Genomic DNA, 27090 nt, shown 5'->3' with positions numbered 1-27090 from the left:
AACTGTAGCAACCTTCAACTTCTGAGTGAGGGAGGTGATTTTTAGAAATGGCCAAAACCAATTTCACCAAGTGTAAATAATAGGATGGGTGGTCAGGCTAGCTAATATTGTTTTTTAATAAAAAATAATTGGGGGCACCTGAGTGGCTCAGTCAGTTAAGCATCTGACTGCGGCTCAGGTCATGATATCATGGCTGGTGGGTTTGAGCTCCACATCGGGCTCTGTGCTGACAGCTCAGAGCCTGAAGCCTGCTTCAGATTCTGTGTCTGCCTCTCTCTCTGCCCCTCCCTGACTCATGCTCTGTCTCTCAAAAATAAATAAATGTAAAAAAATTTTTTTTAAATTAGTGAGTATTTAGTATTGTATTGGATTTTTTTAAAAGCAGTATAAATAATGTCTATAAAGGCAATTCTGGACTTTGAATTATGATCAGATCAAAGAATATTTGTCACATGAAACTTAGATCTATTTGACTCCCTTCTCTTTAAAGTCTTGCTACTAACAAGGAAGATTATAGAATGAAGAAGAAAAAATTAAAAATAAATGCATAAGTAAAATGATACCTTTCCATATAGATTTGATTGGAAGTTAACATAACATTATTAGTCATAAATTTGGTTCTGAACATGGTTTTTTGAGTGGAAAGAAGGCTTTTAATTTAGCATATGAAGCTAGTTGTGTGTGTGTAGGTACATGTGAATGTGTGTGGAGAGATAGAAAAGGGAGGGAAGGAGGGAGATAAAGAGAGAGAGAAATATCAGAAAAAATTTAACCTCTCATTTTGGAGGTTACACAAAATCCAATTGACCTTTTTAAAAACATCTAATTGTCATGCACCCAGGTACTCTCCCGGCTTGAACTGGCAGTCAAATATCACAAGAAAGGTTATTCTTGTTATTTCAAAACCTGTTTGAACCAAAAAGTATTGAGTGTCCTTGGGGGAGATTCCAATTAAGCTCATCATGGTCTTCTCTTTAATTAATTAATTACTTAATGTTCGTCAAGTGTTTTGAAGATGCTAAATGAAACGTATATGCTAATTAGTATTATTTGTGAAAAGCAAATAAGACCTAAATGGTTTCTGTTTCCTCATAAGCATATCACTTTAGCTGGCTAACTTAGGAACCTAAAGAATAGTTGCATCTCTATGCTTTCATAAAATGCACAGTACAAAAAAAAAGTTGTTTAAATTCAGAGATGGGGCTGATAAGACCTAGATAATACTTTTTCTCTATCTCTCTATCTAGCCTATGCACTCTGGTTTTATCAGTGATACGTTGTCTCTGTAGAGTAAAATCGAAGTGGTGTGTAAATATCTAATGGTGTTTTACAGTATTCTTTGCCTTACTTAAGTAAACTTTAGGATTGTGTGAGAAACTTGAGTTTCTGCATTAAATTAAAAGGAGGGTTTAAGGTCGATAGGAATAGGAGATTGTTTTCCCATGATACTCTTCACTAAAAGTTCTTCATAGCTGTTTCACTGTATCTTCTGTTTTACACTATTTGTGATAAAAGGGAAGTTCGTCTAGTTGAGCTCAATTAAATTTTGACCTCACTGTTACAGTGCTCATGAATATATAACTACAAAGAAATACTGGATGGGACTGGAAACACACACACACACACACACACACACACACACACACTGCACATACAAATAATAGTGTAGAAAATGAAGGGTGACCAGGGCAGCTAACAACTTAGGCTTTCCGCAGTCCATGTGTCCCATTTGTCATTAGATGCCACGAGGAATCCAACACCAGAACAGCTCAAGTAGCAATTTTTGAGACTCTGAAACATGTAATCTTTGTTATTGAACTTGGTGTAGCTGCAAATCATGTTTTTAAATATAAAATTGCAGAAGGTTTTGCAACCTTTAAATCTATTCTTGTCATTTTATGATTCTGGTGTTAAATTTTGCTGTGTTAATGTCATCTTCACTTGGTAATATTTACAGCACCTAAATCAATGTTGAGGACACACAGAATATTGAAGGATCAACTCTACTTATTCCAAATACACTTTAATATTTTGACTGCTAGACCAGAGTTCGAGAAATAACTGCGGTAGAATGATAATGAGAAGTTTAACAGTTTTATGATGGTTGAAGCTGACTTTATGAAAGTTGATAAATTTCATCTTGTAGGTTTCAATTTCTCATTCCCTACCAAGAGATGGGGAGAATACATTGATACTGCATTTCAAATTGGCTAGATCAGAAGGAACAGCAGCTAAAATCCATTACAACCCAATTACATCCATCAGCTGAAGCTGTGTGCATTCACTCGTGAACATCAGCATTTAATCCATAAAGAGGAACTAATGAGAAATTTGAAAATGGAATCCACGCATCAGTAAGTTTGGAGAGATTTTTCTGGGATTAATGATCTGCCAGAGCATCTTCAACATGCTGGAAAGCTATTCTCTCTGGGTTTGTTTACTGACCAAGAGAAAAAAAAGGGGGGGGTTCCCTTCTGTCTACTCATCAAATATTTGAAAGACTTGACTCATCTTAGTCCTTGAAAACGGAATGTCGTGTGCTTTGGAAATAAGGTACGTGTTGATGGACACTGCTGTCTTTGAATTAGAAAAATTAAATTATTAGATGGAGAGTTCCCACCAAGATCTTAGTAGCAAGTATCCTATGCAAATTCTTCCACTTCTACAGATGCTCAGAACGCAGTGCCTCTTTTTTTTTACCGGAGTCCTAGGAGCCTGTTTAGAGCTGCACATAATAGCAAAAATTCTGATCTGTAGAAATTTTAAAAAATAGTTTTCTTGTGCTGATTGAGTTTTGGTGATTGCATAGATAGAAAATAAATATTCTACTTGTTGAAATGCAAGGACTTAAAGAAGAACGAGGCAGTGTAGAGATGGCGTGACATAAACTTGTCCATGATTGCATAACTTTATGTGTATGATTTCTGACTGTAGTAACCATATTGTTTGTAAAAACTAAACAGTGGATGAAGCTTGAGAATTTGATGGGATTTATTCTCATCTGGTGACACTGGTTTCCGTCAGCCTACAATTCAGCGATGTTACTGTATCTGAGGTCTGGATAACGTAGTCATTTGGATGAAAGAAATATGTATGTAGAGCGTAGAGGAGCTGATCCCTAATGACGTTTGAAAGTGGATGTAGTTTATATTTTTTAATCACATAGCACAGTATGATTTGTTCCTCTATTTTTGGAGTGCCTGGAGTATGTTTATCTGAGTATCTGTGAATATAGAACGTCATGATGTCAGTGGGTTTTTAAACGGAGGTTGAAAAGGTATGAAATGAAGAGTCCTTATTTTTTTCTATATCCTTATTTTTTCTAAATTCCAGGGAGAGTTTTAACCTTTTTCAAATTTAGAAAAATAAATTTCAAAAAGTATATAAGAGAGTTAAGACTACATTTAGCAAAAGGAAGCCTGGCAGGATTTTTGTGAGGGGATCATGTAGATGTTTCCAGAGGGTCACTCTGCAGAAGACTGGGTTGAAATGAAGTAGTGACTGGAGAGCGTGGAGATCACAATGGGCCTGTATTTTAAGTTAAGAGAGTATTCGAAGTGAAAACAGTATTGGGAGAAGAAACACTGATATATCAAAAGTAGAATTAACAAAAATTTGTGATTGGAAAAAATGGGATTTTTTCTAGGGCTACTAGGTTGTGGTGGTGCCATTATTGAGAGAGAGACCCAAGGCAAGGGAAGGAAGGGATTAGTTGGTCCTGTCATACCTCTTAATCTTATTGAGACTCTTTTGAGAATGCATCTGCTGAGACGAGGTGCCCAGAGTATGCACTTATGTGGTTACACTTCCCAGGGGCTAGCGGCATCTCTGCATCAGCTGACTAGAATTTATACCCTACTCCCATCTTTCTCACACGTGAAAAAAGAAATCAAGTGAGAGACTTTTAAATTAGAAATTAAATAGTTTCTCTGTGAATATCAAAACATGTCCTCAGGCACGCTTATAAAATTTGAGATTTTTCTTACAAGTATTTCTGTTCATCTGTGTTCAAGAGACCAACTCCATCTAAGAAAGGAGTTCAAGAATTCGGGCCAATCCAAAGTTGGGTGAAGTCACCCAGAGATTGAGAGAAATTCCTGATTGGTAATTTCCTCTTCTCTGGTCATTTCTGTGGTTTCAAAATTTGGGTGTAGAAATATTTATTTTTTTCACCTTTTAGTTGCAGTAAGTTTTGACCCCAACGACTCAAGAAGGACTCTTCTTAGTGAAGTCCATGTTTCTGTGATGGGGAAGGGGGCAGAGACAGGAAAGTAATATAAAAATTAATGAAAACAGGGAAAGATGGAGAAGATGACCTGAACTGTACAGATGGATCAATTAGCTGTGTTTTTTTAATGTAATAACAGTTTTCAATGAAATAAAAGTCAGTAATATAAAGTGTCAGGATTTACCGTATTTAAAAGGGGTAATAGACTTTTCAGATGCCATTTGAGACTCTAGTATAATACATTCCTGAAGATTCATGAAATTTATAATCCAATAAAATGAATGCAATAGTAAAATATATGAATGGTGTACTAATGCTTACTTTGTCCTTCCAGCGTTAAGATGTGGCTGTATTTTCTGCTTTCTTTATATCATTTTCTCATTCCTAAGCTTTCTCCTCCCCTCTCCCTCCATTTTATTTCTTTAGCAAGGTGTAAAGAAAAGAGGCATTCAAGAGTCTCTCAAACCATGAGATTTGTATTTCCCTGATGAGGAGGGATGCTGAGCATCGTTTCATGTGTCTGTTGGCCATCTGGATGTCCTCTTTGGAGAAGTGTCTGTTCATATCTTCTGCCTATTTCTTTACTGGGTTGTTTTTTTTTTCGGGTGTGGAGTTTGGTGAGTTCCTTATAGATTTTGGATATTAACCCTTTATCTGATATGTCATTTGCAACTATCTTTTCCCATTTAGTTGGTTGCCTATTAGTTTTGTGGGTTGTTTCCTTTGCTGTGCAGACAGCACCTCAGTTTAAACTTACTCATGAAACAGTGATAAAAGATACAGGTAATACATTGTATAAGACTAGTTAAGGTCTATTCTTCTAAACACAGTAAGCTTGGATTTTCTTCTCACATCACCTTTATATTTTGAGATTTTACAGGAAATTGAAAAGGTCGTACAGAACGGTTCCAATTACCTTCTCCCAAGTTTCCCCTAATGGTTACATCTCATCTTGGTACATTGTCAAAACCAGGAATGCATGTGATAGTTTCCTGCCATTTTGTTACGTGTATGGATTCTTCTAACCACATCACAACTAGGATACAGAACTATTTTATCACCATAGATATTTCCTGGTGACATCTGTCATTTTACCAGATTGAGTGAAGTACAGGAGTCTTACCATTTTTTAAATTCCTTTCCCCTCTCTTATGTATAATTGTCTTAAATATTTACATGTGTTGAGATCCACATCAGATATCATTATGTTCATTGTTTTACTGTCAACATAAGTTAGAAAACTGAAAACAAGAAGGAAATTATTGTATTTACTCATATTTTGGCCCTTTCTATTATTCTTCCTTCTTGGTGTTCTAGGGATCATTGTATCATTTGTTCCCTCTTTCAAGAACTTCCTTTTGCCAATTCTTTCAGGGTAGGTCTACCCGAAAACAAATTATCTTAGTGTTTCTTCATTTGAGAAAAATCTTGATTTCTTCTTCATGCCTGAAGGGTATTTTGACTGGGTATAGGATTCTGGATTGACAGTTCTTATTTTTCAGCACGTGGAAAATATTGCACCACTCCCTCTTGGCCTCTGTGGTTTCCTATGAGGAACCCACCATTATTCAAAGTGCTCCTTCACTACAGGTAAGGTATAATTTCTCTCCTTCCACTTTTAAGATTTTTTTCCTTTGTTTTAGTTTTTTGAAGTTTATGATGTGTACTGGAACGGGTTTCTTCAGATTATCATATTTAAGATTTGCTAAACTTCTTAAGTATATAGATTTATATTATTTCTCAAATATAGAAAAATTTCAGCTATTATGTCTTCAACTACTTTTTCAATTCCACCTTATTTCTCCTCTCATTCTGGACTCCAGTGGTACCAATATTAGATCATTTATTATAGTCCCACAGGTTTCTGGAATTTTCTTTTCTTTTCTTTTCTTCTTTCTTTTTCTTTCTAAATGTTTTCTCTCTGTTGTTCAAGTTTAGTAATTTCTATTTATCTGTCTTTAAGTTTACTAACTCTTTCCTCATTCTCTTCATTCTGCTGTTGAGTCCCTCTATTGACTTTTTAAAATTTCAGTTGTTGCAGTTTTCAGTTCTAAATTTCAATTTCATTCCTCTTATATCTTTTATTTCTTTGCTGATACTTTCTGTTTATTTCATGTGTTTCAAACATGGTTGTAATGAATTGCTGGGTGAAGCATATTTATAAAGGGTGCTTTAAAATCTTTGTTAGATAATTACAAAATCTGTATCATCTTGGTGTTGACATCTGTTGATTGTCTTTTCCTATTTAGGTTGAGAATATCCTGGTTCTTGGAAGGATGGGTGGTTTGGGCTTCATCCTAGACATTTTTCACTGTTGTGAGACTGTGGATATTATTTAAATCTTCTTTTTTTTTAATGTTTTATTTATTTCTGAGAGATAGACAGCATGAACAGGGGAGGGTCAGTGAGAGAAGGAGATACAGAATCTGAAACAGGCTCCAGGCCCTGAGCTAGCTGTCAGCACAGAGCCTGATGCGGGGCTCGAACCCACGAAGCATGAGATCATGACCTGAGCTGAAGCCGGACGCTAAGCCAACTGAGCCACCCAGGCACGCCTAAATCTTCTGTTATAAGAGGTTTTTTCCTGACACTACACTGGTGGGACAAGGAGAGGTGCTACCTTATTAGACTCAGGTGGGGGTGGAAGTCCAGGTTTCTTTTCATTGACCTATTTGCTACCTCAGGAGGCAGACTTCCTTGCTCCTTTGTGGGCAGATGGAGAATTTCAGGCTCTCCACTAACCTAATACATCCTTGGCTAGGATGAGGAGGGGTGCCTCATTATTGTTCCCTATTTATCTCAATTGATAACTGGAAGCTGAGGGGGGCCCTTATTGCTTCTGGGTAATGTTGAAAGTTCCAGCTTTCCTCTTGGTCCTCTCAGTGACATCCACAATGACAAGTTGGAGGGTGCCTTGTAACTGCTGGGTTGGAATGGACATTCATAATTCCCACGGGGCTACATTACTTCTGAGCAGGTATGAATGTCATGGCTCCCTGTTCAGCCTTTTTTGACACCATCCCAGTGTGTGGGGAGGGGAGGAGGGTGGGAGGTAGTTGGAACACCTCATTGCAGCCTGGAGAGGGTGAGAGTCTGGGGTTACCACATGGCCTTTACTGGTGGGAATGGGGCTTTTAGTTGATGTAGTTTGGCTATTATCTAAAAGTTTTAGGCCTTGCTAAGTTTCCTCTTTCCTATACATTAGCTACAAAGAGGTGACCTCTGATGGGACTTTTATCGTGTGTTTTGTTGGTATTTCCAGATTGTTGGCTTCTCTAACACACAGCCTGGGATGTATAAGGCAAAGGGAAAAAATCGTGAAATTCACAATGTGTCATTCCTTGTGTCTTAAGGCCCTTACTGTTATGCTTCTTCTTTCCATCTTTCAGTCTTCTTATGACTGTTTCATATATAATGTGAAAGGATTTTAGCTGAATGAAGACAGAAGAGAAGTCCATCTTCTCTATTTTGGTCTGGAATTGCAAAGTGATTTAGAATTTCTTAAGCTAGAAATGATTCTAATGGAAAAATACCAAGGGATAAAATACTAATATGAAAAATAAAGTTCTAGTACTTCTTGATGTTGTGAGCCACAAAATTTAGACTTAAGCTTATGGAATCTTTATTTAAAACTCACTTTATCAGATTTCTTAGCATTATGAGGAATATTGATAGGCTCTACTTCAAAAACCATGTGAGGTGTTACAGTGAATTCCATTAATCTCACTTAAGATTAGAAATGCTCTTATTTAAGATCTGGAAAAAAATTATTGAGATGTAATTGACCTATAGCATTACATTAGTTTCAAGTATACAGTATAATAATTCAATATTTATATATGGTAAAATTATCACCACAAACCAAGTTAACATTCATTGCCATCAAAACTTTTTCTTTTTTGAAATTTTGATAATATCTAAATATGACTAGTATTTTATTGGAAAGTCAAACACATTAAAGGGAAATTTAATATAAATTCAGTATAAAATAGAACAGATGAACAAGCATGGAAAGTACATGTACAAAGGAAAACTGAATTCATTTGCATAAATCCAAACTATCACATAAAGCCATTGCTGAAGATTTATTGATTAAATATACTTTTCTAGTTGAAGAGCAGTTCTGTAATTATTTGTGTATAAACTTTTATTATTAAATACTTATATATAGTCATCTAAGTCTATGTTGCTATCAAAGAGAACACTAGTGAAAGGGAGAGAAAGAGAAAATTCGTGATCAGTCAGGAAGACAAATGCTTTTTTCCCAGTCCAGGTTTTTTCCCATATCAAGGTGGATATTCCAGGATGGGTGGATGGACAAGCTCCTCAAAGTTTTTAGGCATCTAGGCTCCTTTTTTTCTTCCATTATTAGTTCTAAAGCAGTTCCCCTCTTCTGCAAGATCAAGGTTGGCTTACTGGCACCAAGGCTACAGCCTGTAGAAAGGGGAAAAGAGAAAATGAATGGCATACATATACCTTTCAAGGAACTCATATAGAGTTGCAAACATAATTTCCATACACATTTCATTTGGTGAGACCTCCTTTCTCTCATACCTTTGCCAACTACTTCCCCAAGGATACCACCCCAAATCTCATTCAGCTATAGTGTACAACTCGAAATCTTGTATCTCTGTGTTAGGTACAGCCCTTTCCATATTGTCAAGATGTGGGCTTTGACATCTGATGCACCATGAAATAGAAAATCTATCGTCCCCAATTCCCCACACAACAGGATAGTTGCATTGAAATCCCATATTAAGTGAAGGCAAGGACCAGAGGCACACAGCAGTCCTAGGTCTATAGCCACAAAGAACCACTGCTGGCTAGGAATGGTAGAAAATCTCTCCCTTGGTAGTAGTTTAAATTTCCTGGTCAAACTCTGATTCTGATTTCTGGAAGGAATCCTTTTGTCCAGTAACCCCCAATGTTTATGACTTTGCCCTCTGAGAAATTCTTCCTTGTCCATTATTACCTGTGCAGCTATCTGAAATAGAAACAACAACAAAAACAAAACAAAAAACCAAAACCAAAACAAACCCAGAAAAACAGGAAAACACTCCACTTCAGGATGGTGTAGCCATCACAGCCCAATTCCTGTGGGTGCCATTTTGGAGATCTTCAGGTCGCTTTATCCATGGAACTATCACAGGCTTTTCTCGGCCAGGCTTATCATTCGACTGACAAAGTAATGGCCTCAAAACTTAGTAGCATTCTGTGTTATTTACCTCCAGAAACTTCTGTGTGAAAGTTAAAATGGCAATTAGCTTGTCAGGTCATGGTTCTTTTGTCAGCACATTTATTAACTATAAATGTTATTATGAGGTAATCTGAAACAGTAGCCTTAGGAAGTCTGACAATCTGTAAATGCCAGCAATCACAAAATCTCTGTGCTACACAACACCAGGCACTCATTTCACTTGTGTCTGCAATTGGTTGCAGTTCAGCTAATCTAGGCTTTTCACCTGGATAACGCTAAGCTATAGACTGATTCAAGGTATCTCTCATTCTTTTTTTTTAATTTTTTTAGTGTTTTTTAATTTATTTCTGAGAGAGAGAGAGAGTGCGAGCATGAACAGGGGAGGGTCAGAGAGAGAGGAAGATACAGACTCTGAAACAGGTTCCAGGCTCTGAGCCAGCTGTCAGCACAGAGCCCAACGTGGGGCTCGAACCCAAGAACCATGAGATCATGACCTGAGCCGAAGTCAGACGCTCAACCGACTGAGCCACCCAGGCGCCCAAGGTATCTCTCATTCTATTTGGATGATCATGTCAGTTAGTAATTGCAGAGGCAAAAGAGGGTCATGGCAATCACAGAAATTTGCTATACCTCTCAAGGCCCATGCTCAGAGGTGGCTGTTATCACTTTTGCCCACCTTTCTTTGGCTAATGCTAACTACATAGCCATGCCCAAAGGCAAGGGGTGGGGGAATATAACGACGTTTAGCATGGATGCCACGTCACATGAGAAAAGGTGTGAACACAGATAGAGTAAAACATTAGGGCCAGTAGATGAATCTACCTCTGAAATGATCACCATTTATCTGAACTTTGTCCCTGATAGAAAATGCTTCATGGGGGGCTCTCTTAAGCCTGGTTTGGCTCTTCCAACTTCTAAGTCCTAAAATTCCTAACCTCTGAGTCAATTTAGATTGCAGATTATAAGAAAAGAGTTTCCTTTAGATGGCTGTATTTCTTCCATTACTGCTTATACAATTCCATTTTCCTGGCATTATCTTTCTCTCATATATTTTGTTAAAAGCAGAAAAGAGAACCCAATATGCACCAATGTTCTCATCACTTATTATGGCAATGTCACCTATTTTAAGCTCTATTTCCATCCAGCCCTACTACAAATACTCTAGATGTTAATGTTCAGTGATGGGAAGAAAACTCTTTATAGGTACTTTTTAAAAACATTTTTTAAAGTTTATTTATTTTTGAAAGAGCACAAGTGGGAGAGGAGCAGAAAGCGAGAGTGAGAGAAAAGAGAGAGAGCAAAACAGAAAGAGAGACAGAGAGAAACCCAAGCAGGCTCCGCAAAGTCAGTGCTGAGCCCAACATGGGGCTGGAACTCAAGAGCTGTGGGATCATGTCCTGAGTTGAAGTCTGTTGCTTAATGGATTGAGCCACCTAGGTGACCCTACGTACTTTTCAAAATGTTTATTTATTTATTTTTGAGACAGAGAGGGAGAGGTAGAGAGAGAGAGAGTACGTGAGCAAGCAGGGGAGGGGCAGAAAGAGAGGGAGACAGAGAATCCCAAGCAGGCTGTCAGCACAGAGCCCAACACAGGACTCAAACTCACGAACCATGAGATCATAACTTGAGCAGAAATCAAGAGTCGGACCCTTAACCAAATGAGCCCCCCCCCAGGTGCCCCTCCTTCAAGATACATTTAAGAAAAGGAATTTCCTTTAATACAGGAAATTTGATGCTTACCGACATAGAAGAATGGAGTCAGGGGTTGCCACAGCATTAAACAGTCCAAGGACAATGGGCATAGCTGCAATCCAGAAGCCAAGAAGCTGCAGTTGCTGCTTCTTCTGCTGCCCATGTAACTGCCTCTCAATAGTTCAGGCAGAGCAGGTGACCAGACACAAATGGGGAGCATGCCACAAGTAACACACACATCTCTTCATCTTGCTGCTCGCAGGAAAAACAAAACAAAAACAAAAAGAAACAAAATACGCCCACCCCAAAAAACAGGAAACTGCCCTTTTCTTTATGACCCTACATAGTATCCATACTAGTACATTAGCTAAAACACATACAACCTCCCAAATCCCAGCTGCGGGTGAGTCTTTGAAATGTACTTTTCTCTCTAGTCAGGAAGAGGCAGGGATGAGGGTGGGAATGGCGGTCAGATGCCAAATGACAATGTCTGGCACATATATCAAAGGGGCAACCTTATCCCTCGAATCTCAAACATGTCTGCTATTGAGAAAATAAATGTGAAAAACAACTGAAAAGAAATGGTCAATTTTATGCACAAAGAGGAAATAAATATCAATGAGGTCTTATAAAATAGCTTCGTATTATATCAGAAGTTAAGAATACAGTTTTCAGGAATTAAATAAATAAACGATGAAAAATACTTCAGAATATAGTTCTGTGACTCTTCTCATGTGTACTTCCCAGAAGAGAATACTAAAATCTGTACATATAATGAGAATTATAATTTCATCAAACCTAAAATAATGAAAATGATGTAAATTCAGAGTTAAATTTTTTGAAATTTATTTTCTTTAAAAAATTTTATCTAAAATGTTGATGTACCATTACAATGAAGAATCTATTAATTTTAAGAAGGAATATTATTCATCTTTACAAGATGGACAATAAGCTTGGCATTACAGGAATTGGCACTGATTTGAATGATGATTTGACATGTTAACTCTAATTTTGTTCAGTATAAAAATGCAAAAATGTATAAAGGACTCATCACTACCACCATTTAAGAGAACATTGCTGTTACCAATGACAGTTTATCCTTCCATTTATTTTTCTATGCATGTTTGACAGGTATGATATTAAACACAGCTCGCTTTTTTTTCAGTTCACTATTTATATCTTGATGAATACTTAATTACCTTTTTATCCTTTTATAAGCAATATTGTACTTAATACACACATATGCCTCCTTTAACTGCATAACTAGACCAGAAATACTGGAAAACTGGTACGTACAATTTAAATTTTCATCATTCTACCAAATAGCTCTTAAGAAAATTAACAATGTATATTTGAAAGAAAGAAAAATGCTTTCTTTTCTAGGTAGTGTTAGTACTGAATTACCCAAGTTCCCAAACTGTTGGAGAAGGTCATAGAGAGGATATGACCTCTGCTTGACCTGCCAGCTGGATCCCGGCAATCAGAGGCTTCTCCCTCTTCCCCTGCTCTTGGAATGTATGTTCTCTCCACCATCCCCACCGCCAGAGACAGGATCAAGGACAGCCTTGAGAGAGTAATGTGTTATTGAAATCACCTGGGCAGTATTCCGTGATTGACCCTTGTTAAGGCCTCTATATAAACTCTTAAGAGTCACCGCCAGGTGTTGAGATTTGTCTTGTGAAAGCCCTTGACCAGCTTAGTAGGTAAGTTCTCACACTTACACCTGCCATCTACGTATCTGGGGTATTCTTTGTTTTCTCCCTGCGCTCTGTGTCCCCGGGGGCTAGTGTCAGATTGCACCCACTCCTGAAACTCCTAAGGTTGTGAACCAGCACCAGCTTTNGGCTCATCATAAGTATAGTTTTTAATCCCCATTACCTATTGAGCAATATGTATTTTTTAATTGACTCTCTTTAGGTATAATTTGCAATTTGGTTTTGAGTCACACACGCGCGCACACACACACACACACACACACACACACACGGCACGTGCACGCTCAAGTGGGAGGGGGCAGAAAAAGAAAGAATCCCAAACAGGCTCTATACTGTCAGCACACAGCCTGACACGGGGCTTGAATTCATGCGAGATCATGACCTAAGCCAAAATCAAGAGTTGGATGCTGAAGTGACTGAGCTGCCAGACACCCTTAAAACACACATTTTAAATATATAGTTCAATGAGTTTTGACACATATATGCTTATTTGATGAACTTCCTGATCAAGATCGAGATTACTTCCATCATCACAGGTGCCTACTGGCCATCTTCCCCACCCTCTGCCCTAGGCAATCACTGAAGAGATTTTTACAAGGATAGATTAGTTGCACCTACTAGAGCTTCACATAAATAGAATCATGTAGTGTGTACTATTTTATGCCTAACTTCTTTCCCTGAGAATATGGCTTTTCAGATCTATCCATCCATGTTACTATATGTATCAGTAGTTAACTTCTTTTTATTTGTGATATTGTTTTGTTGCATGAATGAAGCACTTTATGTTTTCACCTGTTCATGGACATTTGAGTTGTTTCAAAATTTTTGACTCTTACGAGTAAAGTTGCTATGAACACTTATGCACAAGTATTTCTCTGAACATATGTTTTTGTTTCCTTTAGGTACATACCTAGGAGTGCAATTACCAAGTTTTGGGTAAGGATATTTCAATTTTATATGAAATTGACAAGTGTTTGTAAAGTGGTTGTCCTATTTAACACTTCCATCAGCAGTAAACGGGCACTAGTTGCTTCATATCCTTGTCAGAACCTTGGTAGGTTGTGTTTTGTTTTCTGTCATTCTAATAGTTGTGAAATTATTTTAATTTGCATTCCTTGGTGACTAGTACAACTGAGCACATTTTCATGAGCTAATTGGCAATTCATAGATCTACACTTGTAAAGTATCTGTTGAATTCTTTGACTATTTCTTTTTTGAAATTGTGTCTTCTTACTATTGAGTTGTAAGGGTTTATCATATATTCTCCGTATATGTTCCTCATTGGCATCTGTCATATCCCCATGTAGTGCAACCACATCTATTTCCAAAACTTCTCATTACACACAATCAGATACTCTATAACCATTAAGTAATAACTCCTGATTCTTCCCTTCTGCCAGCCCCTGATAGCCTCTAATCTACTTTTTGTCTCTATAAATTTGCCTATACTGGATATTTTATAGAAGTGGAATCATATAATATTCATCCTTTTGTATCTGTCTGGCTTCTTTCTCTTCATATGTTTTCAAGGCTCATCCATGTTGTAGCATGTATTGGAACTTTGTTCCTTTTCATTGATGAGTAATGCCTTGCTGTATATATACCACTCTTTGTTTATCCTTCATCTACTGATAGACATTGGAGTTATTTCTACCTTTTGGCTAGTGGGACTTATGCTGCAATGAACATGGGTATAGACATATCTCTTTGAGTCCCTGTTTCCGATTCTTTTGGGTGTGGACGTAGAAGTGGAACTACTGCATTATGTGGGAATTCTAGGTTTTGTTTTAGAGGATCCATTATACTGTTTTCCATAGCAGCGGCACCATTTTTAAAAAAAAATTTTTTTTTAATTTATTTCTAGGAGAGAGAGAGAGACAGCGTGAGCAGGGGAGGGTCAGAGAGAGAGGGAGACACAGACTCTGAAATTGGCTCCAGGCTCTGAGCTGGCAGTCAGCACAGAGCCCGATGCGGGGCTCGAACCCACGAACCGCGAGATCATGACCTAAGCGAAAGTCGGACCCTTAACCGACTAAGCCACCCAGGCGCCCCCGTTTTTATAGCCCCATCCACAATGTATGAGGGTTCTGATTTCTTCACATCCTTACCAAAACTTGTTTTGCTTTTTTTTTTTTTTTTTAAGTAATTATCCTAGTGGGTGTGGAGTGGTTTCTCTTTGTAATTTTGATTTGTATTTCCCTAATGACTAATAATGAGGATCTTTTCAGGTGCTTATGGGCCATTAGTATATCTTCGATGTAACAATTTCTATTCAAGTCCTTTGCCCATTTTTTTAGTAGTTTTTGTTATATTTTAGAAATTCCATATATATTGTGCATATTAAACCCTTATAAGATATGATTTGAAAATATTTTCTCTCATGCCGTAGGTTGTCTTTTCTCTTTCTTGGTAATGTATTTTTGTGACCGAAAGTTAATTTAACGAAGTCTAAATTATCTATTTTTTCTTTGTTGCTTGTGCCTTTCCAATTATATCTAAGAATCTATTGCCAAATCTAATATTAGAGATTTGCCCCTGTGTTCTCTTTAATGAGTTTTATGATTTTAGCTCTTATATTTAGGTCATTGATTCATTTTGAGTTAATTTATGTAGATGATGTGAGGTAGAAGTTTTCTCTCTCTCTCTTTTTTTGCAAGTGGAAATCCAGCTATTCCAGCACCATCTATTGAAAACACTATTCTTTCACCATTGAATGAAATTGGCACCCTTGTCAAAAATCAAGTAAACATAATTGTATGGGTTTAACAGTGTCTTTAGAAGAACAGAATATTTTAATATTGTGAATTCCAATATATTAATGCTATTTTTTCAAAGCCAGTTTAAAAAATCTTCCCTTACACAGAGGTTACAAAGATTTTTTCTTTGGTCTAATTAATTTTATGTATGACGTGAAGTTGGCATCAAGGTTCGTTTTCTTCCATATGGCTATCCCTTCTTCCCAACATCATTTATTGAAAAGATTTTTTGAGGATTATTGAGAAATTTATTCAATTATGGTATTGCCTTTGTTGAAGTCAATCACTGTATATATATAGATGTATTCTGGGTCATCTTTTCCCACCACTGATTTAGAAGTCTCTCTTTGCAAGACTACCATATTGTTTGATTACAAAACTTTTACTATAAGTCTTAAAATCAAGTCACAATTAAAAATAAACTCTATAACTTCCTTATCAAATTGTTATTCTCTAATCTTATCGGTTTGTCAATATTTACAAAATTTTTTTCTGGGTTTTGAATTCTGGTTAATCTATAAATCAGTTTCAGGGAAATGAACATCTTAATACTATTGTTTTACAATTCATGACAATGATATTTTCTTCCATTTGTTTAGATGTGCTTTAATTTCTTAATGATATTTAATAGTTTTCAGTGTAAGAATGTTGCATACATTTGTCAAATGTATTTATAAGCATTTTGATATTTTTTTGTTTGTTGAGTGCTCTTAACCAATGCTATTTAAAAATTTTATTTCCAGTTATTGCTAATATAGAAATATATTGTGCACATTCATGCATGCGTGCGTGTGTGTGTGTGTATTGATGACATTGCTAAATTCATTTATAACTTCTATTAGATTTTTGGGTACATTTTTATATTTTCCACATAGGCAATCATAGCAGGTATGAGTAAAACCATTTTCTTTTTCTTTAATCTCTTTCCTTTCTCCCTTCAAACTTTGATTTTGTTCTGCTTGCCTTATTGCACTGAATATTACCTTTCATACAACACTAGATAAAAGTCGTGAGCGTGAGTAGCCTTACCTTGTTCCCAATCTTAGAGATTCATTTTCAACATTAAGTATAAAGCTAGCTGTAGATTTTTTGTAGAGGCTGTTTATCGTGTTGAAGGAAATTCCATCTCTTCCTAGTTGATGTGTGTGTTCATTTTGAAGAAATGTTGAAATTGCCAAATATTTTATAGCTAATTCATCTCTTGGTGTTTCAAGAAATAAGAAAAATGTGTTAAGCTCTTCTAATTGCATTGCATTTCCATTAACCATTCCTTATATTGATGACATTTTGACAAGTGTTTAAATGCTGTGCTACATGGTGCACGTTAACTTTCTAAAATTTATATCTTTGTTGTGAAATAGATTTTTTTGATAAAATAATACCTTTTAAATTCTGTTTATTTTTTAAACTTAATTCTAACATGTTTGGTATTAATATTGAATTTGCTACTTACTCTCATGTTTACTTTCTGATATATCTTTCCCACTTCTTTTCAATTCAACATTTCTTATAAATAGTATGGATTTTTGAAAAGTTTTTATTTAATATAGGAGAGCTTTTTTCTTTTAACAGATGGTAAGTTTAATGTTAGAATTTATGCACACAATTAACAGTGTGATAGAATAGATACAATAGAAGAAAGGAATTTGGTATTGAAGAAAAAGAGAATGTATAGCCTTTGTGAAAACAAATAGGATATATAAAAATAGGTCAATAATTAAGGCCTTAATGGAAATTCCAATGAATTCCTAAAGCAGAAATAATGCAGTCCATATATCCCAAATACAGTTGTTAAAAACAGAAGCCTAACATTTCTACACAAGTAAAAGTTCTGTTCTTTTAAATAAATTGTGAAATAAAGACAAAGTCTAAACATAAATGAACAACTATGTTGATGCTAAAAAGTATTAAAGGTGGCACACACCAAAAGCTGTAGTATCTGTCCAAAGTCCTACTGAGCTGAAAAATGAGAATTTTAACACCTATATTTTAAAATAAAAATTTTAAATGAACTATGTATACAAAACTAAGAAGCTAGGAGGAGCAAAGCAAAACTAAGAGAAATAAAAGAAATAATAGAACTAAGACTAGAAAGAAATAAAAAATATGAATAAAAAGAAGAGGTGATCAATAAAATGAAAACCAAACTTTTTTTTAATTTTTATTTTTTACATTTATTTATTATTAAGAGACAGAGAGAGACAGAGCACGAATGGGGGAGGGGCAGAGAGAGAGGGAGACACAGAATCCAAAGCAGGCTCCAGGCTCTGAGCTAGCTGTCAGCACAGACCTGATGCAGGGCCCGAACCCACGAACCGTGAAATCATGACCTGAGCTGAAGTCGACCACTCAACCGACTGAGCCACCCAGGCGCCCCTGAAAACCAAACTCTTGAAAATTATCAATAGAATGCATGGATTTGGGTTACATTCACAAGAAAACAAATAACAGTAGGAACGAGAAAATAAATGATATTCTAAATATACTACTTTAAATGTGATTTATGTTAAAAATTGAGCACTTTAGTAAAAATCATTTTTTGTTGGCACAGATTACCAAATTGTGCCTATGGAATGGTAGGAAATGTTGATAGGATGTGGGGAAAATATTGGAAGTTTAACTGCCATGACAAGGTGCAAACAGGGTCAGAGTATTTTATGGATGAGGCTAACTGCACCTGTAAAGAGAAAATAATTTCCTTGTGACAATTTTTGTTTTTGTTTTTCTTTTTGTTTTTTGGATAGGAATGGAGTCTTTCTCAAAGCATTCTTTGGGTGTAATATAACTCTGATATCAAAAATGAACAAAAATAGTATATAGAACTCATGAACACAGATATGAAAATCATAAATAAACTACTACCAAATTAATTTCAAGGATGTAATAGCAGACTACTAATTATGCTCAGAAGGTGTAGGTTGAGAATGCAAAAGCATTTCAGATTACGAAACCTATGCATTTATGTAATTAGTACATTAACAAATTAAAGGAGAAAAGTGAGTAAACATCTCAATATAGATGAATAAAATATTTGATTCATTATAATATTACAGACTCAGAAAAAGGAAGCTTTCAGTAAGCTAGTTACAGAAATACATTTTTTAATTTAAAAAAATTTAATGTTTATTTATTTTTGAGCAATAGAGCCCAAGTGGAGGTGGGACAGAAAGAGCTTGAGACACAGAATCCAAAACAAAGCTTCCAGCATCAAGCTGTCAGCACAGAACCTGACGTGGGCCTCGAACTCACGAGCCGCCATGAGATCATGACCTCAGCCCAAGTCCGACTCTTAACCGACTGAGCCATTCAGGTGCCCCTAGAAATACATTTTTAAAACTTGTATTACAACTAAATACATTTTAAAAATCTACCAAAATCCTTAAGAAAACATCATAAAAGTGAAATATCTTAAGTGTGGTAGGTTGAATAATATATACCTCCCTCCGAGAAAGTCCTAAAGCCTGCCACCTGTGCATATGTCACCTGATGTGGTACAAGTGACGTTGCAGATATGATCAAGATAAGGATGGCAAGACAGCGAGATGATCCTGGATTATGCCAATAACTGGAGGTTAGATGGGGGGAAGGCAAGGTGGTGATGATGTGAGCAAGTGACACAAAGGAGCCTTGAGCTATGGAATGTAGGAGGCCTGTGGAGGAAGGAACCTCTTGGAGCCTCTAGAGGAAACCAGTTCTGGCAGTAATTTATAGCTCTGTAAGACCGATTTGGAACCTGACCTTCAGAACCGTAAAAGAATACATTTATGTTTCAAGTCAGAGTTCCTGGTAGTTTGTGACAATAGTACCAAGAAAACGAATACAGGAAGGATTGTAGCAATCAGAAATAGAAGAAAGGATCCCCATTTACTACGTTAACACTGATAGTTATTAAAGGGATTAGATCATGTGATAAAATATAGGTTAAAGAATATGTCTCTGTGTACATACACACACACGCACACACACACACACACACACAATATGACAAAGACAAGCTGTCCAGCACACACACACAAAAACACACACGCACAAAGAATAAAAGATAAAGAATCAACGAGAATCAATGGGAAAACTATCAGAACTAGTAAGAGTCCAGGATAGTAGCCAGATAAAAAAATCAATATTGAAAAATCAATAGCTTTCTTATACAGTAGCAATGACCAATTTAAAATGTAATAGAAAAATGGGTCCCATTTAGAATAGCCACAAAGGTCATTAAATACTTATGATTAGGTGTGACAAGAAACTTGTAAAGCCTATTAGAAAAACTATACAAGGTTTCTGAAGGTCATTAAAGCAAGCCCCAAGAAAGGGGAAAAGTTGAATTACATTCCTAGTTAAAAATGGCTTAGTATTTGAAAGAGAGACAGTATCCCCCAAATTATTCTTCATACTAAAATTAAAATCTATGATGATTTTAGGTGGATTATGGAGAAATATGCACATTTTAGACAGCGTTTGAAAGGAACTGACTAAAAGCTAGTCCTACCTAATATCAAAACATATTATAGAATTACAGCAATTTAAACAGTTTGGTTATTGCTGGACATAAGAAAATTGGTACAGAATTTAAAGTTCAGAAATGCCCAGGTTTTTATGAGAGTTCAACTTATCGAGACTTGGACACATGAAATGGGCAAAAGACAGAATACATTACACTGCTACTTTCACAATGGGTTATCCATTTGGAAAATGTTATTTAGCTCTCTCCATAACCTCATTAAAACATAACTTAATGCAATGGGTTCAAGAGTCAAATAGAAAACAGGTTTCTAAGGCTTTTAGAAACACATACAGGAAAACACTAAAAATGTTGGAATTGCAGTGACTTTCTCATTATAATACAAACCTAGAAGTGACAAGGGAGATTATCTCTGTACTTGACTGCACCTGAATTACACATTACCTATTGTTAAACAGATGAAAATATGTGTGCTATCTATGAAAAACCAAGCATTAATCATGAAATACATTAGAAATCCCACAAATCAACAAGAAAAGACAAACAGTTCAGTTAAAAAATGAGCCAAAAACTTGAAGAAACAGTTGAAACACCCACACATACTCATATGCGCAAATACAGATGTTAACATCACAGGTGTTCACATTTGGCAAAAAACTAAATAAATGATAAATCAAAGGTTGGCAACGCATTGTAGTTAGAGCCTGCTGTATAACAAGTTATCCTAAAACTTAATTTGACAATAGCATTTATTGCCCTATTGTTGTGTGGTTAGGAATCTGGGAAACTTGACTGCATGTTTCTGGCTCAAGGTCTCTCATGAGGTGGTGGTCAAGCCATTGGCCAGGGCTAAAGAATCCACTTCTAAGTTCACTCATATGGCTATGGTCCTTCAGCTCCTTGTGAGTTGTTGGACTGAGGGTCTCCGTCCCTTGCTGTGGCACATGGGTCTCTCCACAGGGCAACATGGCATCTTGATTCCCACAGCAAAAAAAGGAAAGAGACCAATATGGAAGCCCCAGTCTTTTTATAACGTCCTATCACTAAGATATTCTCTTTGTTAAAAGTGAGTCAGTAAGTCCAGACTATGGTCAGGGGAAAAGAATTATGACAGGATGTGACTATCAGGATATAGAGATCATGAAAAACCATCTTAGAGGCTCTCATAATGTTAGGTGGAAAATTGGTTAGTGGAATTAATTTCAGACAGTAGTGGAACATTATGTACTGAAGCTTAAAAGGCACAAACCTGAACCCCAAATCCTGAGATCCCTCTTTCTAATTGCACAAGTGTTTGAAGATAAGATACATAAGAATGTTCATTGAAAAAATGCATTAGTGAAAATGCAAGCAGCCTAAAATTTCAATTATAGGTGAACAAATTATGGTACAGGGTATCTACGGAGTTTGGTGGTATAGCTAGAATAAGGTAAAGTTATGTATTGGCAAGGAAAGTATTTAGGCCATATTGTTAAATGACAAAAAAAAAAAAAAACAAGCTACAGGACAATGCATTGACTCCAGGGGAATCACCTTATGTGAATTATAAATAAAAGCAAAATTAAAAATAAATTTAAAAATAAAAATGATTTCTTGAGTGCATATATCTAGAAATGGGAGATTTTGCTTTATAAACTCATGAGTGTGAAATTCTTTTAGAGAAGAAATGTATCATTTAAATAACTTATTAAAATAAAAGAATACTTATAGGAGTAGGTAATTTTTAAAACAGTGATATTACTGATAACACAGTTAGTTTAATTAGATTCTAAACTTGGCATGCCTTAGGTTTAGATAAACAGTATTCAAGATAGGTATTGTTCTTTTATTGACTAGAAATCACTTATAAATCACAGAATCTAAGATTACGTTTCACATCTATAGTAAGCTTCAAATCAAGTACTGGAAAATATGTTGCAGACAGTTGTAGATATTATCAGGTGAAGTCATATTTTTATGAAAATCTCTGTAGAAAGATAACCTGATGGATTAAACGTGGAAGGACAGCTCAATGGATTTTTCTTCTGATTAAAAAACAGCAAAAGGGGCGCCTGGGTGGCTCAGTTGGTTAAGCATCTGACTTCAACTCAGGTCATGAGCTCGCGGTTCATGGGTTTGAGCCCTGCATCAGGCTCTATGCTGACAGCTACCTCAGAGCGTGGAGTCTTCTTTGGATTCTTGGCCTCCCTCTCTCTCTCTGACCCTCCCCTGCTCACGCTGCCTCTCTCTCTCAGAAATAAATAAAACATTAAATCAACAAACAAACAACAACAACAACAAAACAAAGAAGTAAGGCAACCAAGTTGAAGTTTTTAGTATGGCAACAGTTATATACTTCCTCTTCTCTTGACTGTTGCATTTACTATTTGAGTTTCTGCCTTGTGATAAGAAAAGCATTCCAAATGAAATAATTTTATTCAAATATAAACCCAAATCTGACAAATTGTAGATATATAGCTTGATGCAGTTTCACACAGCATTCTGTGACTTTCAATCAAAAGAGATTGAACATTGAGGAAAGCCCTTCATGTACCCTACTGGGAACTATGTACCTCCTCACCCCACTGGAAAATACAGTCCTGATTTCTACCATAATATATTTGAAATTTATATGGAGGGAATCATTCTAAATGCATTATATTGTGTGCCTCTTTTCCCCTCAATATTATGTGTGTAAGATTCGCTTGTGTTGTATGTAGTAACAATTTATCCACACTATTGCAGTGAATGGACAGTTTGGGGGTGTTTTCAATTTTTTGACATTTATAATTATGCCATGATCACTTTTGATCTTGTGTTTCAGTCTTATATGTATACATTTTTGTTGAGTATATACGTAGGTAAATAGGGCATGTGTATATTGTGCTAGTGGATACCTCTAAACAGTTTCTAAAATGGTTTACTAAATTATACTCATATCAGTGTAATTGCTGAGGTTTCACGTGCTTTCTCTGCTCTCAACACTTTTTACTGGAAGTTTGTTTTTGTTTTGTTTTAAGCTTTTCTGCTGAGTACTTGATGGAATTATTATTGGTTTTAATTTATATTTCCTTGATTGTCAATGAGATTGAACATCTTTTAACTGTTATTGACCTTTTTGATGTTTTGGAGGGCTTGATCAAGGCTTTTGCCATTTTTTTCCATTTTGTTACATACCTTCCTCATATTCATTAATAAGAATTCTTTATGTATACAGGCTATGAATCCTCTTTCAGATAAGTATTATGAATGTCTTCTTCCACTATGTTAGGAGGCCAGGGTTAGAAGGTGCTTATTTGCTATTGTGAGGGTTAATCCTATTCTTTAGCTTGCATGTCTTCACCCTTTGGTAATAAATGTTAAATAAGCCCAACCCATATGTACTCATTAAGAGCAATTTATTTTGTTTCCCCATTATCTACTTAAATCCATCAAATAAGGCTGCTTTATTCCTAGCCTTAGTCTCTGAAAGAATATAGAGTAATTCCCTGTGACTTTTTTTTAAATTTTTTAATGTTTTATTTATTTCTGAGAGAGAGACAGTGTGAACAGGGGAGGGTCAGAGAGAGAGGGAGATACAGAATCTGAAACAGGCTCCAGGCTCTGAGCTGTCAGCACAGAGCCTGATGCAGGGCTCCAACCCACGAACCGTGAGATCATGACCTGAGCCGAAGTCGGACGCTTAACCAACTGAGCCACCCAGGAGCCCCTCCCTGTGACTCTTCTGATCCCTCTTGGTTAAATCTTATAGTCACGCATTCACAAACAGCTATAATTGGCGAATACATTTTTTCCAGTTCTAAAGTCAATTTAGATTCTGACCTTCACCTCATACTCTGTATTCCTCCCTCTTTATTTGGGTACTGCGGTGAGTTGTACCATTGCCTTAAGTGTGTCTCTGTGTTTTTAGCCTCTCTTTCTCTCTACAGTGTTGTTCCTTCTTCACCTTGCTGACTATGGTTTAGTACTGTAATCAGGGTCAGAGTCTGGGAAAGAAGAGAGGTAAGTATGATAAGAATTTCCTTTTGTGATTTGTGTTATGTTTGAGGGCTTTGGCATTCTGAGTCTGTCAGGTATTTAACATTGACTTTCCCATGGATGCTTCCAGGGCTTTTCTTCCTTCCTTCCTTCCTTCCTTCCTTCCTTCCTTCTTTCTTTCTTTCTTTCTTTCTCTCTGTCTGTCTGTCTGTCTGTCTGTCTTTCTGTGTTTATTTATTTTGGGGAGAGAGAGAAAGAGAGAGAGGGACAATGAGTGGGGGACAGGCAGAGAGAGAGAGGAGGACAGAGGATCCAAAGACAGCTCCCTGCTGACAGCACAGAGCCTGATGTGGAACTCAAACTCACAAACAATGAGATCATGACGTAAGAAGAAATCAAGAGTCAGACTGAGCTACCCAGGTGCCTGTAGGTTTTAGGAGGCTCCTATTGGATAAAACTCACTGTCCTTAGACTTGGCACTGCACTTTCTCCCGCTGGCTGCTACTGTCTCAGTCCTGTTTGTTTTTGATAATTGTCTCTATGAAGATGCTCTTAGAGTACCATGCCTTAGATAAATAGCTAACAATCCCTTGTCTTTACATTTGCCAGTGATTATCCATTCACTGTAACCTACTCCCAGAACTAGAGGAAGCAAAGCAGGCTCTGTGAGTGGTTCTGGAAGTAGTTCTTCTCTTTTGGCTTCAAGTGAAAGTGGAAGCACTATTCCCTCCTCCCACTTTCCTGTGAGACTGTATTCTCGACACAGTTTTGCCCCGAATCCTTCTTCTGAATTCCTGACCTTTCCAACACCTTTTATTTACTTGATGTTCATGAGTTGCCCTATTGATTCTGAGAATCTACTTTGTGACTTTTGCTTTATAGACTCTTTTACACTGTGCTTTGGTATCAATCATCATTTATATCATGACTCCTAAGTTGAAACTGCCAAATAATATCTTATTCATGCACTCACTTATTTATTCACTTATTCATTCATTCATGTATGCATACACTCAACAAATAGTATTTACTCTGTGCTAACCACTGTTTTTGGCACTGTGGCTAGAGTAAAGAAAAGAGCAATATCAGAATTCTGCCCTCTTTCTAGGGAGAGGAGACACACAAGATTATATACACGTTATACTGCACATTTGAACGTGGCAAACAAAGGCATAAAAATAAAACAGGGAAGAAAAATAAGAGGTGAGTGGGGGTATGGAAACAATCATAAATACAGTGATCAAGGAAGGTCTCGCTGAAGTATATAATCTGAGAGAAGAATTTTATGCAAAGACTGTTCCAGACCAGTGAACTGAGGTGGGAGCACGTGAGGCCTATTTGAGGGACATGTGATAGCCAGTGGCTGGAATAACATGATGGAAAGCATACAATCACTGGACGGCTAGAGTACAGGAGAATTGGCCACTGTATTTCCTTCATTGCCCTTACCCTGAGTAACAAAGGAAAGTTTTTGAAGGATTAGAATAAAGGAGTGACTGCTGACTCAAATTTTCTAGGTGATCATTCTGCTTTCTTATAGACATAGACCATAAGGAAGATGGATATAGAAACAAGGAGACTAGTTAGAAAGCTATTGCAATATTCTAGGCAAAAGATGATGGTGGATTGGATTAGGGAAGTAGCAGCTGAAGTAGGAAAATAGAAAGGTCAGGTTAAGGATATATTCTGAATGTAGATATAAGAGGATTTACTGACAGATTTTATGTGGGATAGGAGAGAAAGAGAGGAGGCAAAGGCAATGTCAAGATTTTTGGTCCAAGCTGGAAGAGTTAATTATAATTAGTGAATGTAAGGGGAGGAGTAGATTGGCAGAGACTGGCAGAAGCTAGTGAACAAGGCCAGGGGTTCATTTTCATTTCTTCACGTGTTTAAATTAATTTACATGGAAATCTTATTGAAGGTGTTGAGCAGGGTGTTAAATACATGAATCTGGAGTTCAGAAGTTTAGTGGAGAGGTCTACACTCAAGACATTAATTAGAGAATCATCATAGTATGCATGACAGAATTGGATCATCCAGGGAGGGAATATAAATAGAGAAGAGAAGAGGTTTCGAGATGGAGTCAAAGTCACACAAAAGGCTAGAACCATGAGAAGGAACAGCAAACTGACTATAGGAGTTACTAATGAGATAAGAGGAAAACAAGAAGAATGTAGTTCAGGAAGCCAACAGAACGTGTTTAAGGATGAGTGAATGAGCATTTGGGTCAAATGTGCTAGTAGGTGTAATAAGATCAGAACTGAAATTTGATCATTGGATTTAATAGCATGGAGGTCACTGTAGTAAAAGTGACAAGGGCACTTTTACTAAAGTGATGGAAAGCCTCTTTGGATTAAATAAAAAAGAAAGTGGGGAAACAAAAAATTTCAGTTACAGAATACCCAGCACAAGTTTTGCTATAAATTAGAAAAATGGAGTGACCGATAGAAAGGAACCAGAGTCAAGAGTGGATTTTCAGAAAGCTTGAGTTTGTAACTTGATCCAATTATCTGGTAAAGAGGGAAATACAGATCCAGACAAGCATGAGGGTAAATTTTGCTGGATCCATGTCTTTATGCAGAAGATATAGGATGTAAGTTAGTGAGTAAAAGACACAATTGCCTGAAGAACCTTGGGAGAAGAGCAGTTAAAGAAACTGTGAGGCAAAGTTATGGGAAGAGTCCTCTACTTGGACACTGAAATTTCATGGATGTGATATAGGAGCAGTGTTGGAGAGTGTTATCCCCAGCCTGAACTAAAACAATGAGGGTGGGTTGACCCATGGGTTGGCACATGGCTAAAACAAGGAAAGAACATGAGTAATATAATTGATGGGTGAGATTGGATCTGGGGTTTCACTCAGAGGGCTTTGGAGCAGGATTTTAGAGCAAGAAGATGAACAGGATATTCAGAGAAGAATTTGAGAATGCAGTTTTTCCTGTTGAGGAATCATGAGTTCTAAGAGCCTAGTTGGATGATTTTTCAGAGTGGGGAGTGATTGGAGACCAGAGGAGAGAATAGGCTGTCATTGGAGGTTAAGATTAAGGAGATGAATGGGGACCTAGGATTCCTAGGCTCCCCAT

The 27090-nt window shown here is 36.7% G+C and overlaps 1 protein-coding gene across 2 annotated transcripts in view; it reads left to right on the top strand.

Moving 5' to 3' along the window:
- Positions 1 to 27090, top strand: part of LOC144228768 (uncharacterized) — a 616547-nt gene that overhangs the window by 459768 nt on the left and 129689 nt on the right. The window contains exon 5 of one of the 2 annotated variants that reach the window (XM_077760677.1): positions 13735 to 13768. The exons of the other annotated variant lie outside the window; for it this stretch is intronic. Within the exon in view, the coding sequence (XP_077616803.1) occupies positions 13735 to 13768 (34 nt within the window). The remainder of the gene's footprint in view (positions 1 to 13734; positions 13769 to 27090) is intronic. 2 annotated transcript variants of the gene reach the window in all.

Source organism: Crocuta crocuta, unplaced genomic scaffold (genome assembly GCF_008692635.1).
Source record: "Crocuta crocuta isolate KB4526 unplaced genomic scaffold, BGI_CrCroc_1.0 scaffold546, whole genome shotgun sequence".
NCBI classification, from domain to species: domain Eukaryota; kingdom Metazoa; phylum Chordata; class Mammalia; order Carnivora; family Hyaenidae; genus Crocuta; species Crocuta crocuta.
Note: the sequence above shows the minus strand (reverse complement) of the source record. Positions and strands in the feature narration are given on the sequence as shown.